The following is a 14,513-nucleotide window of genomic DNA, read 5'->3' as shown; positions in this document are numbered from 1 at the left end:
GTGTATATGCAGAAAGGCTCCTCTTCTAAGCCAGGACAATATAATCTCCTGACGTGTAATACCCTAACATCATCACATATCTGCCCTTCTGACTTTAGGGAAAGAATCCAGTTCTAGTTCCTAAATACTCTGCCACCCTAAATTATCTAGTATCAGTCCCTAAACACTCGTCCGTCCCCCAAAGACAGTATACTACTGTTCTTTATCTCTTTTATTATTTTCCCCCCAATATTTTCTTTTATCTACTCCTTCAGCCCCTGCTGGTTTTTCAGAGCTTGGGACTCTTGTTGGTGGAAGTATCTACAGGTGGGGTTAAGGCCATCTTGGTAAAAGGTTAAAGACATTTACAAAGAGAGGGGAACGCTTTCATTTCATTCCAATTCTCGGAATTAAACTACTGAAGAGCACTTTCTGCTTTTCTAGTGCGTATTAGCGTATTCCCCCACATTTGCTTTTTGGGAAGCACACTCAGGCCTCAAATATCCTGAGAGGCTCTGCGCTATTTTGCGAACTCCACGGAGATTTAAGGTGCATAGAATAAATACCTTATGGAATATTACAGAACATCTGTCCAGAAGCCTATGGAAACCCCGAAAACGGGGTTTCTAACGAACATTTTCTCTTTGCTGCCGGTCATATTGATTTGCTGCTCAAACCCCTAACTGCTGTGGCCTTCTTTAAGGTAAACGTTTCCCACCTGGTGGAGTGATTCAGGGAGAGTCCTCCTGGCAGAAGGAGGTCGAATAACACTATTCCCAGGGAGGGGACGCGGCGGCTGCAGGCGTTAGCGAAACCCCGCGAAGCCGGGCGCCACCAGGGCCGGCGGCGGGGCGGCGGGCGCGCGGGGCCGCCGGGAGCACGCGGCTGTGGTCTGGGCGGGCTCCGGACGCGATCGCACGGCAGGCAGCTGCGGCGCGGAGGGCGGGCTCAGAGCTTTCTTCCGCGGGGCGGCGACGCTCTGCGCGGGCGCCGGGCGTTTCACTGGCGTCCTAGCAACAGGCGGGTGCGCGGCGAGCGGCGCCGGGCGCAGTGCGGGCGCGGAGCTGGGCGCTGCAGGTGAGTGCGGCTGGTGGGCGCGGGGCGACCACCGGAGACTCGCCGCCGCCCCTGCGGCCGGGGTTCCGAAGTTCGCGCTCGCTCCGCGCTGGGGTCCTTGCCGCCTTCCGCGTGGTTCGAGAAATGGGGGTCTTTTCCGGGCTCCGCTTCTGTCTCTCTCGCCTCTGCCCTTCCTCCCCTCGGGACTGAGATCCATCTCTCCCCTTCTCTCTCCCACCCCCGTTTAGCCCCTGCCCCCCCTGCGGACACCCTGCTCCTGCCCAGCCACCTTCTGCTCCTTTGCCCCCGAGCCCCCCACTCCTCCCTGCCGGGACCACCTCTCCTCTGTAATCCGTTCTGTTTCTCCCGCCGCCTCCCCGCCTCTTTCCCTCTTCGCCTTTCCCCTCCGCCCGTTCAGCTCTGCTCCCTCCTCGCTATCCAGCCTTCGCTGCCTGCCCCTTCCTTCCTGTCTCCACTACCCCGTCATCCCTAGAAACTTCTTAGCCTTCAACTCTAACGCTTGTCACAGGTCTGATTGGTGCCATCATCGCGTGTTTTCACACAGGGTTTGAAGGTAGTTTTTGATTCAGGGCCCTGTTCATACCAGTTCTCTGAAATTTTCATTTTTCTGAAGCTTCATCATTCTAGAAATGCCAGTGTGTGCACAGACTCCCAGTCGACCTTACCAGCCACATTTCTAGATCCTAGAGCGGATGTTTACAATTCCCTTAGCTTCATTGAGAATTCAGGTTTGCTTTTGCTCAAGTATTACAGACATTATTCACGGACGTGTTTCATTTTATTAATGATACAAGAAGCTTGCAACTAACCCTTAAAAAAGAAAAACAAATTGTATTATATCGATTTGATTAGTAGAGAAAATGAGTAAAATTAGAGAAGATGAATATGTGATTCTCGATCTATGCAAACACATGCACAAAAACTTTTTTCCTTTTAACCGTTAAACGTAAAAAAAAAAAAAACAAACTTACCTTAATGCAAAGGCATGTACTATGTATTGACATGTATTCGTTGTAACCGTGGTTCTTAGGCCAAAAGAACTCCTGGATGGCAATGGGTAGAAGCTGGGGAGTAGCTTGTTTTAGGGAAAAAAAGTGTTCATTTTCTATTTTTACCTGAGTTACACTGACCATTTTTTAACACCTCTGGGTTAGTGGAATAAATGCTGTAGCTTTGGTTCTTTTGGTAAATTAAGCCATCAGAAATTTCTTACATTTCTGATGAAAAACATTACCCTGTTTTCTTTTTAAAATGTATTCAGCCAAGTCTGCAAAGTACCTCTTTTTTTTTTTTTTTTTTTTTTTTTTTTTTTTTTTTTGCCTTTTTATACCTCTTGTCTTGTTCGGAATTTCCTTCCACTTTTTCCCCTCTGATAATATTTTATTTGCCTCCTGGATTGTCCTAGTCCCCCTTCCTGGAGATTTTCTTAGACCTTCTGCCAACCAGCCTTCTCAAATGAAACCTGTTCACTGTCACAGCTCCTGGTTTACCAGATTGAGAAAAACAATTTGAAAATTTCAAATATGTTACACTTACTTTTCTATAAAAATTTATCATGATGAAAAGAAGCCCTTTTGGCATTTCTTAGCTCGTGTTAAAGTGTCTTCCGGCAAGGTGCTGTATAGGGTGTTGCCTGTATACGGTGTACCAGCATTTTGGTACACTTCCATATAAAATTAGTAAATTCCATATAAAACAAAGTATGTTCAGCCTTCCTTTGGTTTATATGATAGTTGCAATCCTGATGGATTTAGTGTATATTAAAACTGTGAAAAAAAAATAGTGTGATTATTTGCAAAGTGGAAGTAGGTTCTGAGCGCAGGTATTACTTACCTGAAGTTTTCCACTTACTAGATGCCTGGAGATTGTAGTGAAATTCTTCCTTCTGAGGACTGTCATGCATATTGCAGGACATGGAACATTCTCAGTCCTCATCACTAAATGCCAGTGATGTCCCTTTCATTTCAATAATGAAGTGTCTTTTATAATTCTTCTGTATTATGAGCACTGCCTCGCTGAGAGCCACTGATCTGGATGTCCTGTTACCGGATTTCAAGATTTAATACAGTACAAAGCCCAAATCTCCAAGTCATTTCTGTAGACTCTTGGTTTTTACTAAAACCACTTCTGAGGTTTAGTAGTAATTATGGGGGGGGGGGGAAGCTAATTATATTTTATATTTAACTTTATAACCATTTTAGTATTCTGGAAGGAAGGCTTTCATGATCACTTTTAGGAGAAAGCAAACAAGTATGGATTATCCGGGAAAAAAGCCTTGAATCTTCACAATTAGGGTCAGAACTTGCTTTCTAACTTGGCTCTATTTAATGTTACACATAATGTTACCTTTTAAAAAGAAAGTCACGGGGCGTCTGGGTGGCTCAGTTGGTTGAGCATCCGACTTCAACTCAGGTCATGATCTCACGGTTCATGGATTTGAGCCCTGTGTCAGACCCTGTGCGGACAACTCAGAACCTGGAGCCTGCTTTGGATTCTGTGTCTCCCTCTCTCTCCGCCCCTCTCCTGCTCGCACTCTGTCTCTCAAAAAAATAAAATAAAACATTAAAAAAAAAAAAGAATAACAGTTCAGTTTAATGGCACAGTTCCAAATGATGAGCAGTCCAGCCCGGAAGAGCATTGCTCACTTAGCCTCCAGCTCCGGCAGACCTGAGAACCAAAGGCCTTGAGGCCAACCTCCGCTAGGTCTTCCTTCTACTCTTGGAGTTTTTTCTTTTTCTGTTTTCTTGTTTCCGGTTACTTGAACTTTCTATCTTAGGCCCAGGGAAATGAGAAAGTTATTCACCTCAGGGCAGACAGGTATGGGAAAATCCAAGTACTAGTCAGTTTTACATAGAGTTGGTTCAGTGAAAATGAACTGTTTTTATTGCATTAAAAGTATAATTTGATGATTTAAAAATCAGCCTTGAAGATTAAGAAGCAGAATGTGAGTTGGATTGCTTGAAAGTGAAAATGTTCCAGAGACAAGGTGGCCGCAGTCCTCTGTGTCTAACTCTTTTTACTCGGCAGAGTGTGTGCTAGGCTCAGGTTTGAGCATTGACTGATACTATGGGCGTGGCGCTGACCAGGTCGGCGCAGTGGACCGCTGCCGGATACGGGACCAGAACCTTGGAAATTACTCCTCTCAATGAAGCAATATTGAAAGAAATTATGATGTTTGTGGAGAGCTTTATCTACAAATATCCCCAGGAGGCAAGATATGTTTTTGTAGAACCACTCGAATGGAAAACAGACTTGGACCCCTCGGCATTTGAATCAGGTTATATTGTCGGGTAAGCCAGTGAATTGCTTCTGGAATTTAATATCTTCATTGTACATATTTCTATCGATTGGTTGTAGGCTTGGGGCAAATAATTTAACATCTCTGAATCTCAGAAATATGCTGACCCAGGGACTGCAAGCAGAAGGCGCTCGGGTGAAATCTGAGACAATTTTGTTTGGCCAACACACCAGTCATCTAATTTTTATTTTTTATTTTTTTTTAATGTTTAGTTATTTATTTTGAGAGAGAGCGTGTGTGTGCACTTATGCACAAGTGGAGGAGGGACAGAGAGAGAGAATCCCAAGCAGGTGCCCCACTGTCAGTGTAGAGCCCAGCATGGGGCTTGATCTCATGAACTGTGAGATCATGACCTGAGCCAAAATCAAGAGTGGGATGCTCAACTGGCTGAGCCACCCAGTCATCCCATATCCCATCTAATTTTTTAAGTTTGAAGTTGAATTTATTTTGATACAGGATGCATTCTCCAGGTCACCACACTCCAACATTTGCTGTTGCTTTATGTCTGGGCTTTCCAGCTCATTCATATGACCGTACAGGTGCCTACAGGCATTGGTTTTGTGACCTCTGATATGAATAAGATCCCTACTGGTGTTTAAATATATTAATCCCTGGGGTAGCAGAGTGAGAGTGGTAAATTTTGTTCAGTTTGTGGGAGAGGTTTTTTTTTGACAATTGGCATTGTCTTCAAATGAGAACCTTCCAAATCTGAGACTAACAAAAAAATTCTACATCCACCTCAAACAGGGGGCTGTCAACTTAGCTCTTGTGAACATGAGTAAAATGTATATGTATTTATATAAGTGTGATTATATTGTAATTACACATGATGAATTTACATATACATATGTAAATAATTTTTGTCATTTTGGTCAGCTTCAGTGTATTTTCTACTTCAGGCATTCTGATCCTCCTTCATGTTTGCACATGAACTTTTAAAGTCTGACCTTATCAAAAACAGGTCACTAACCAGCCGAAGCTTCCTGTAGATGCCTTTTTCATTTTTCCCCTTTAGGATTATTTGTGAGCATAAACTCAGAATTTCATTTTTGGAACTGAAAACCATTCTTGAACTGTGTCTCTGGAGTGTTTTGGTTCTGCTGTTATGCTTTACCTTCTCCTGAATTTCCTGAAGTCTTTTTTTTATTAATTATGTTTGATTTCTGAAATTCTTTTCTAGCATTTATTCGTTTTTGAGAGACAGAGACTGAGCGTGAGTAGGGGAGGGGTAGAGAGAGGGGGACACAAAATCGGAAACAGGCTTCAGGCTCTTAGCTGTCAGCACAGAGCCCAATGTCGGCCTTGAACTCACACACCATGAGATCATGACCTGAGCCGAAGTCAGCTGCTTAACCAACTGAGCCACCCAGGTGCCCCAAATGTATTTGATTTCCAACTGTGAGAGGTCACTTCCTCTCAAAGCATTTGTCATTATTTATTGCTCCCACTTAAGTTTAATATAGTGTCACACACTGTTTTTTCTAACCTTTGAAGATGAACTCATGTGCAAAACCATACAGTTGAAAAACATGTGGGCTACTTAGTACAAACATGGATTTATTTATTTACTTATTTTTTACTTATTTATTATTTATTTTTGAGAGAGACAGAGTGTGAGCAGGGGAGGGGAAGAGAGAGAGGGAGATTCCCTCTGAGCTGTCGGCACAGAGCCTGACAAGGGGCTCGAATCCACAAGCCGTGAGATTGTGACCTGAGCCGAAGTTAGACACTTAACCAACTGAGCCAGCCAGGTGCTGCCATACAAAGATACTTAAAGCAGATGTCAGAAGAGTATCAAGAGTATCCTTGTATCTTGCCTCTGTACTTACTCTGTGTTCCAAGTACACGCATGGCCACGTCTGTGACCTCCTTAGGTGGGCACCTAAGCACACACATCTCAATCATATCATTATTTCTCTGTCTTTATCCTCATCCAGTTTCTCTTGCGCTATTTCCATTGTTACACCTCTCCATACAGTCTTTATGTACAGTGTTCCCTCTTAAGCAGGATGTTTCGACATCTTGATACCACGTGTGTCCTGTCTTTCTCCTGTCAGACTTACAAGGCAGCTTTTCCTTGGGCCAGTTTTTTTACTCATTGGTCTTCTTTCTGACCCATATTAATAATATCTTTGATGTTGGAAGGAAGAAGAAGGGTCTGATAGTAGCCCTTGTTGTATCTGAGGGAAACCATGCCTTCGTGGCTTGATGAGAACCAGGTGGGTACTGATTATCCTGAAGAAGGTGGAGAACACAGCTGAGATTTTGGTAGTAATGGAAAATACCAAGTGCTTTCACATCCAAGTCTTGATGTGAGCCCTTGCTCCATCCCTCAAACCAAAGAACTGTCAGCAGCCATAGCCACTTGTGATGCCATATCTATAGCAACAAAGACAAGTCCTGTAAACCAGAGATGCCTTCAATGGCTAGAAGAATGCATTGTTAAAACAGCCCCAGCTGCCTCATTCTTTCCCCTTTGGTTCACATGTACTCTTCTTGCTTAACTGCTGGCCCATAGGACACCTTTTATTCACTTATTTAAAGGGGGGAAGCTGCTTTCCTTCCAGGTGGGATTCAGGTCTGTAAGTCCATGTAGATATAAATACCTAAGTCATCATAAAGACTTGGAGCTTGGCGTCTCTGGATGGGTTTCTGCCAAACAGGAGTATTCTTGAGTATTTTAGAATATTTAGACAGACTCCTCTTCTTGGGAATATACATCTTCTCAGCCTCTTGTTCCAAAACATCACTTTTATCTGCATGGAAAGTCTGTTGGAGTAAGTAAGCTATCCTCTTTCATTGATCTCTGCAGATATTTGGGGAATATGCTTATACTGTGGCTTCATTTCTTATTTGATGTTGTCCATCTCCAAATTCACTCTTTGTAGCCGTCAATAAAAAGTTTGCTGAGCCTTCTTCTAAATTAGGCTGACAGGCATCTGACGCTGAAACTGATCTGCACTGTCACACACTGCACAGGTTTCACATTTCATCAACTACCTTCTTTTGTGCAGATCATTACTGAGTAGATGGGCACAGCACTTTCCACATGTTAGATGACTCATTCTTTTCCTTTAGAATCATTTCCAACGTACGGCTCTTCATCCTGTAATAACATTTGTCATCATCCTTCCGTGTTCAGTGTTTTGGAGAAAAGAGCTCCACTTTCATTTTAATGGAAATCAGAAGTCTCCTTGTATTACCATTCTCAATTGCTTTGTTCTTATCAGGCAGGATGAGATTAATAATCTCTCTAAGATACCTCAGCATGAAGCCCAAGTCCACTGGAAGCTAAGGACAAATGACACCCTCCGATGATCAACACCATCTGTTGGTGGTTCACAGAGCTGAGGTGCTTTGACTCATTAGAATATAGCTTGGGAAACTTCCAGATTCGATAAGCACTCAAAACCACTTAGTGACAATGTTATTACCTGTTCTTTTCTCTCCTTCTTTGGTAGAACTCTGATCTTTGAATGATGTCAGCTTTAATATTGTGGTATTTCAGTTGTGAATGTCTCTCTGCCATCTCAGGGATGTGTCTGATTTGGGATACAGTTCTCTTCCGGTAAGAGTTGTGTGTGGGTGAGAAGTCGGGTTCCTAGTACTGGCCCTTTTCCCCCTGTCCTGTACACTTCCCTCACAATTGGTACCTTCCTTGTTCCTACTTTACTTTTCTCTTTTATGAATCTCCACAAGCATCTTTTTTTATTGCTTATTTACCAATACTCCTTGGGAATGGGCATTGTTTAATCCTTTTGCTTTTTTGTTCTAGTCATCTTATCAGTGTCATGAAGGCTCAATTACATGATCTCCTGTCAAAATATTGTTTTATGAGACAATAATTATTATGTTTTGGTAAAATTTCTAAGTCATGGTAATAAGATCAATGGCCATAACATTGATTTTTGAGCTCTTTGTTTCTCTTACCTGAGAATTGCTAACTAGTTTCTCAAGTATGGTCTTATTTCCCTTGCTACTATTTAGACTCATTTATTGAGTAATTACTGTGTCTTAGACACTAGGGATGAAGTAAATGAGATATTTTCCTGCTCTCTCACTTTATAGTATAAGCTATTGTATTTCTGCGTCCCTTCTACAGTTCCAGTGTAAAAGTCTTTTGATCAGGTCAGTGGATTTCATTTTTATCACATTTGTCTTTTTTTTTTTTAATGTTTTTTAAATTTATTTTTGAGAGAGAGGGCGAGTGCAAGTGGAGGAGGGGCAAAGCCAGAGAAGGACAGAGGATCTGAAGTGGGCTCTGTGCTGACAGCCGAGAGTCCAATGCAGGGCTTAAACTCATGAACCACAAGATCATGACCTGAGGCAAAGTCGGATGGTTAACCAACTGAGCCACCGACGTGCCCCTATAGCACATTCTTCTTTTCTTTTAAGTTTATTTATCTTGAGAGATGAGAGGAGGGAGGGACAGAGAGAAAAGGAGAGAGAGAGAGAGAGAGAGAGAGAGAGAATCCCAAGCAGGCTCTGCACTGCCAGCACAGAACCCAACATGGGTCTCAATCCCACGAACCCCGAGATCATGACTTGAGCAGAAATCAGAAGTCAGATACTTAACCAACTGAGCCACCCAAGCATCCCTACAGCACATTCTTCTTGACGTCATGAGGTGGGTGCATTGTTTTTCTTTCTAAGAGCTCTTTCTCTGGGTGTTAGAAACTGTGAACCCAGAGACAAACCTGCTCTTCTACATCCTCCCTATAGCTGACATTTTACTTCCTACCGCTCTGTTGAGTTACAGGTTTCAACTGGTGGGAGCAAGGAAAAATGTGTCCTGTGCCCTTGACTTCCAGTTTCTCACCAGCAGTTTCACCTTCTTGAGTTCAGTGGCTTGATATTGTTGGCATTCAGTTGGCTTATAACTTAGTCTTGTCATCATCCACTTAGCACGAGTGTCCAGCCCCGTACAAAACTTTAAGAAATATCAATCCAGTCCTAGAGACACTATTCCAAAAGCTTTATGTTAGAGAAAACACACATTTTGTAAACAACACCTGTCACCAATCAGTCTAGAAATCTTTCATTCATTTATTCCTCCTCTATTTATCAAGCACCTTCTGTGTGCAGTTACTACGTAAGTTCCTGCACATAGAGCTATGGGCAAGACTGATGAAAGTTCCTGTATTAGCCTCCTGTTGCTGCTATAACAAATTATCACACACCTAATGGCCTAACACAACACAGATTTAATTTCTTACAGTTCTGGAAGTGAAAAGTCTAAAATGAGTCTGTAGGGTTAAAATCAAGGTGTCGGCAGGCCTGTATTCCTTCTGGGGGCTGAAGGAAGATCCATTCTTGCCTCTTCCAGCTTCTGGAATCCACCCACATTGCTCCTTGGCTCCTGGCTCTGTGTTGCTCTGACCTCTATTTCCATGTCACATCGGCTTCTCTGACTTGACCCTCCTGCATATTCCAGAATAGTCTTCCCATCTCAAGATCCTTAACTTTACCCATCTGCAAAGTTCTCCTTTGCCATGTAAGATAACACATTTATGGGTTTCAGGATTAGGATGTAGACATCTGTGGGGTGCCACTGTTCTGCTCCCCATAGTTTCTGTCTTCTTGTTTATGTCCTAATGAAATAGTGCTGTAGTGGCAGGTAATCTGAGTCTTTCAGGTTTACTTTTTCTAATGAACTGGCAACATTTCACATCTGTTTATCTGCATTCCAATTTAAAATATGTTAGATCAGGTCCTAAGATGAAAGCAGCTTTACCAGGGATATCAGTATATAATAAAAACCTAAGCAGTTTAGTTAATGTTGTAAGTGGTAGAAATCTACAGAAATATCACTGCCACAAAAATATCTTAATATTTTTTAAATGCCAACCTAAAAAATAATTAAAATGGACAGAAACACAAATCTAGGAGACCCAGTAATTTCTGATCAGGAAAAGTCCATTTAGAAAAACTGCTTATTATCCAAAAGTAAACCAAATTAGGGGGTTTGGAGTGGGAAAGCAATCCACAGATGGGATCTAGTTTGTCTTTTTTTCATAGTTTTTTGTTCAGAAACACAGAGTAGCCAAGAAAATGTCTAACCACTAATTAGTGTGGTGTAAATTTTATAAATAGTATAACATTAGAAATCCCCAAAACATGAATGGTCCTGTAGAACCAGTGATTTTTTTTTAAATATGTCTGACACATTGTTAGAAAAACAAAAACAAAAACCATGAGTTCATGAAGGTATTCAAGAAATTGCTTACCATTTTCTTCCTGGATCTATTGTGTTGCTCACTATGGTTGCTAATAAGGCTGAGAATTTAAGGGTCTGAGTGTGTACAAAGTAGGAAAGGAGATGAGCTTCTAACATGCAGCATTTATATTCTGTGTTTTATAATGAGACATAGGAATAGTTCATCAAAATGTCTTCCACTTAACTTCACTAGCATCCAGGTAACTTTAAGTTTTCTTTTTTGTTTTCGTGTTATAGTGAAACAACAGTCAAATCGGAAGAAGTGGATGAAAATGGACAGCCTTTGCTGTTTCTCTCTGTACCTCACATTAAAATCAGGAACTTTGGGCAGCTGTCACGTTTTTTACTTATTGCCAAAGATACAAAGCTGAAGGAAGCACAGGCGTGTGTTGAAGGTGACATTTATACTCCAGTCTATGATTTGAACTTTTAGAAACATAACCTCGGTAGTGGTGGGGAGGGGATCATTTGTTACAGTCTCCTGGACAAAGTTCTGTAACCTAAAAGGTAAAAAAAATTCCTGTGTTCAACTTCATAAAAAAGTCATTATTTTTTCTTGGCTGAATGTTAATGCTTATATCAAATTTCTACTTTAAAATGAAAGGCCTTAATACTTTATTTACCACTAGAAACCTTCTTCTAATTTTCATGTGTGGTTTAAAGACAGGCTTCCTAGCTTCTGTAAAGACCAGAGGACTCTAGCCTTTGAGGTCCACACAGGAGAGAAGACGGATTAGAAGGGCCAGCACCGGAATCCACACTCTACTCTCAGTACTGCTGTGATGGATGATGATTTGTTTCCCTTAAAATGAATGTAGACTCTTCTTTTAGCAGAATTGGCTCATAATAATCTCACTGTCCATTAGTCTCAGCCCTACTCCATTGTGAGCTGCACGGCCTTGTGTGAATAGTTACATTCATTCGATGGGAAATATTTTTCGTCTCCATTACGGATGAAGATTTTCATCCTTGTCTAATCATCTAACATGCTAAAAGAATGCAATCAATTGCCTGCCATAATTGTACTCCAGATTTTTCTCATGAGTAGACAAATATCTAACAGTAGATAAAGATGCTGTATACATGGTTTGCTTCTTTGGAATCGTGTGACTAGAAGGTCCTAAGCATAAGGTGCCTGGGTTCTGCCTCCTGTCGTTCTTTGCTGTGTCTACTGCTGTGAGGTAGGAAGATGATCTTTTTAAAAAAAAAAAAATTTCTTTAAGATACGAACCTCAGGGCAGCAGCCTCTTTTTTATCTCTTGCCTACTCTTCTTTATTAGGCTATCTATACATCAAACTACTCTGCTGAAGAGGAATAAAATCTTGAGAGTAAAGCTGAATTCAGGAAGGTCATTAATAGCATTAAATTCAACTTAATATATGAACATAATACATAGACTGGCTGCTATATATCTAGTTTGGCTACATATGAATCTTTTGCTGCATTTTGTCCTTTCCGTGGGAGTTCTAGATACAACCCTTAGTTTTGGGTCCAAATTCCATGGTGCACAGCAATTTGGGGATCAGGTTTGTGTCTTTCCGCAGAATTCATCTAGTACCTTTTTTTCATGAGTCTTTATGAAATGACCACCATACTGGTGATAAGTTGAGATGCTCAATCGGTGGATGATTCCTAGATCTCCTTCCCCTGCCCCTCCCCTGAGGTGGTCTTTTCTAAGAGGTCCTAAGCCTTTTCTGCTATTTTCTGGTGCCCTAGTCCCCTTCCTGTTGCAGAGTTCATGTGATCCCTGTGCTCTCTTCATTTCAATCAGGTCAAGCTTTCTGAACTAGTTCCATAGGCCTTTTCCCCTCCCTGTCCAAATGCATCCATACTTCATCTTACTTGAATTCCTCCTTTCCAGATAAGGCTTTGCCACTTTCTTCCTTGTTTGAAACTACATGGTTCTTTGGCTTTTCCCAAATCCTGTTTTCAGCATCTCTAAGTTCGACTTTCACACCTGTGTCAGCCTTGATCGTGCATTGGTGTTTCAGGTTTTCACTGTAACTTTGGTATGTGCATAAGTACTGGCCAGTGTTTTTCCAACTCTAACATCAAAAGGCATTGAAAATAGGAGCAGTTTGAACAGGTGGAGAAGACGGGCAGTGGATCTGTAGACTAAGAGAAACACACTCTCTTGGAAAGAAAGCATTTGTGAATGCACTGGTGCACGTGCGCACACACACACACACACATAGACACACAGTTCTAGTGATGATTCTTCTAAGGAGACCAGTATTTCCCTATCTTCAAATCAATTCTGAGTATATTAATTGAATGCCCATGCTGGACAATGCCCCACAGTCAACAAAAAAAAAGAAAAGGTCTTGGTCTTTGTCTTATTAGAGAGGTGACGTAACTAATGATGTTACAATACAAGGCAGGACATCCCAACGAGTGCAAGAGAGTTCCTACTATAGTAGAATCTGAGAAGTAGAGATCAATTCAAATGGAGTCCATCAGAGAAAGCTTAATGAAAGAAACACATTTGGGTGGGCTTCAAAGGATTTGTTAGTCTATGTTTCTTGTAACAGAAGACAAGAGGATCATTTTTGTTTATTTTTTGGTCAGCTAACAGAGATCCTGTAGCAAAAATCCTGGGTTTAGATTATAATACAATGAAAGAAGACACATCCACGGTAAACATCCTTGATAAAGTTACCAAAGGTGAAGATTCTGAAAATGAGATTAAGATGAAGATCGCCAGGCTGCTCAGCCAACTGGATCTGCACCTCCTGAATCATTCTCTAAAACATATTTCACTGTGAGTCTTTAAAAAAAAAAAAAAAAAGAAACCTCTAAAAATTAGTTACAAAAAGTGCTTTCGGAGGTTTTTCATAAACACACAAAAAATATAGACGTTATTGCCATTGATTTCATGTGAAATTTTATTGGATTAAGATTGTAGTTTATTGCATGAATATTTCTAAAACTAAAAATTAAAAGTTTGCAGTCAGCATTGCTAAAGTCTTCCGTGGGGTTTCGCCTAATTCTGAGGACATGAAGCGACCTTATTATTTTCAGTCTCTTCAGGCTGTTAGGTAAATTATTGAATGATAATGCAAATATCACGTAGAGTTTGTAAGATTAAAAACTTGTTCATTTTTCTAGTTTTTTTCCTGGTATTATAGTGTTATCACTAAGAAACGAAGTGAATATTTAAATGAGTACATTTAATGCTGCATTAAACGTGAGTCACTGATTCTCTGATGTTTTGACAGTGTTGTCAGATTACAACATGGCTAAAATTAACTGCAGTATTTTTGTTGTTGTGTAATTTAACCACAATTTTAACTATAAAAAACAATATCCCCCCCCCCCCCCCCCCCCGCTAAAATGGAATGTTTTCATGTGCTTTCTGCAGGTTCTCTTTTAAAGTGTCAAAATGAATTTCTTACCATTTATTTCAGAGAAATAAGTTTAAATCCCACAAGTGTTAAGAACGATATAGAAATGCTGAAAAATTTCTCAGGAAAAGGAGAACAAACTGTCTTGGAATCTATCAGCTATACCTCAGGTTTATATTATTCTCAGTTTCATTTTGTGTTAAATATAATTATTTCCAAATGCTTCAATAGCGACCTTAGGATTGAATATTTGAAAAGATGAAAACTTAAAACTTTAATCATATTTATTTTTTTAAAGCCAACATATTTTTAGGAGCTCCTTTTAATTGACTGAAACTTATTAATTGGTTTCAGATTATGAATTTTCAAATGGATGTAGAGCCCCACCTTGGAGACAAATTCATGGAGAAATTTGTTACGTGCTGGTGAAGCCACACGATGTTGAAACTCTGTGCATTACTTGTAGTGCAGAAGGAGTATTTTTAAATGGTGTAAGTAATTTTTTAAGAACTCTGTTGGTTTTGGTGCTTAGCTCAGTCTCTGTAAACGCAGGCATGTGTCCAGGATTGAATCCTGATGACCACAGAAAATGCGATA

The 14,513-nt window shown here is 40.9% G+C and overlaps 2 protein-coding genes across 6 annotated transcripts in view; one reads left to right on the top strand and one right to left on the bottom strand.

Annotated features, from left to right (window-relative positions):
* The window catches only part of LOC125170528 (translation initiation factor IF-2-like), a 45,544-nt gene extending 44,292 nt beyond the window's left edge, over positions 1-1,252 (bottom strand). The window contains exon 1 of the mRNA XM_047867257.1: positions 698-1,252. Within this exon, the coding sequence (XP_047723213.1) occupies positions 785-1,252 (468 nt within the window). The 3' untranslated portion in view covers positions 698-784. The remainder of the gene's footprint in view (positions 1-697) is intronic.
* Positions 945-14,513, top strand: part of ODAD2 (outer dynein arm docking complex subunit 2) — a 183,409-nt gene continuing 169,840 nt past the window's right edge. For 2 of the 5 annotated variants that reach the window (XM_047865081.1, XM_047865080.1), the window contains exons 1-6: positions 945-1,056; positions 4,084-4,346; positions 10,809-10,966; positions 13,141-13,333; positions 13,980-14,086; positions 14,271-14,407. In XM_047865081.1, the coding sequence (XP_047721037.1) occupies positions 4,123-4,346; positions 10,809-10,966; positions 13,141-13,333; positions 13,980-14,086; positions 14,271-14,407 (819 nt within the window). In that variant the 5' untranslated portion in view covers positions 945-1,056; positions 4,084-4,122. Of the gene's footprint in view, positions 1,057-4,083; positions 4,347-10,808; positions 11,079-13,140; positions 13,334-13,979; positions 14,087-14,270; positions 14,408-14,513 lie in introns of those variants that run through there. The other 3 variants (XM_047865083.1, XM_047865082.1, XM_047865084.1) reach the window with 3 other exon arrangements.

Source organism: Prionailurus viverrinus, chromosome B4 (assembly GCF_022837055.1).
Source record: "Prionailurus viverrinus isolate Anna chromosome B4, UM_Priviv_1.0, whole genome shotgun sequence".
NCBI classification, from domain to species: domain Eukaryota; kingdom Metazoa; phylum Chordata; class Mammalia; order Carnivora; family Felidae; genus Prionailurus; species Prionailurus viverrinus.
Note: the sequence above shows the minus strand (reverse complement) of the source record. Positions and strands in the feature narration are given on the sequence as shown.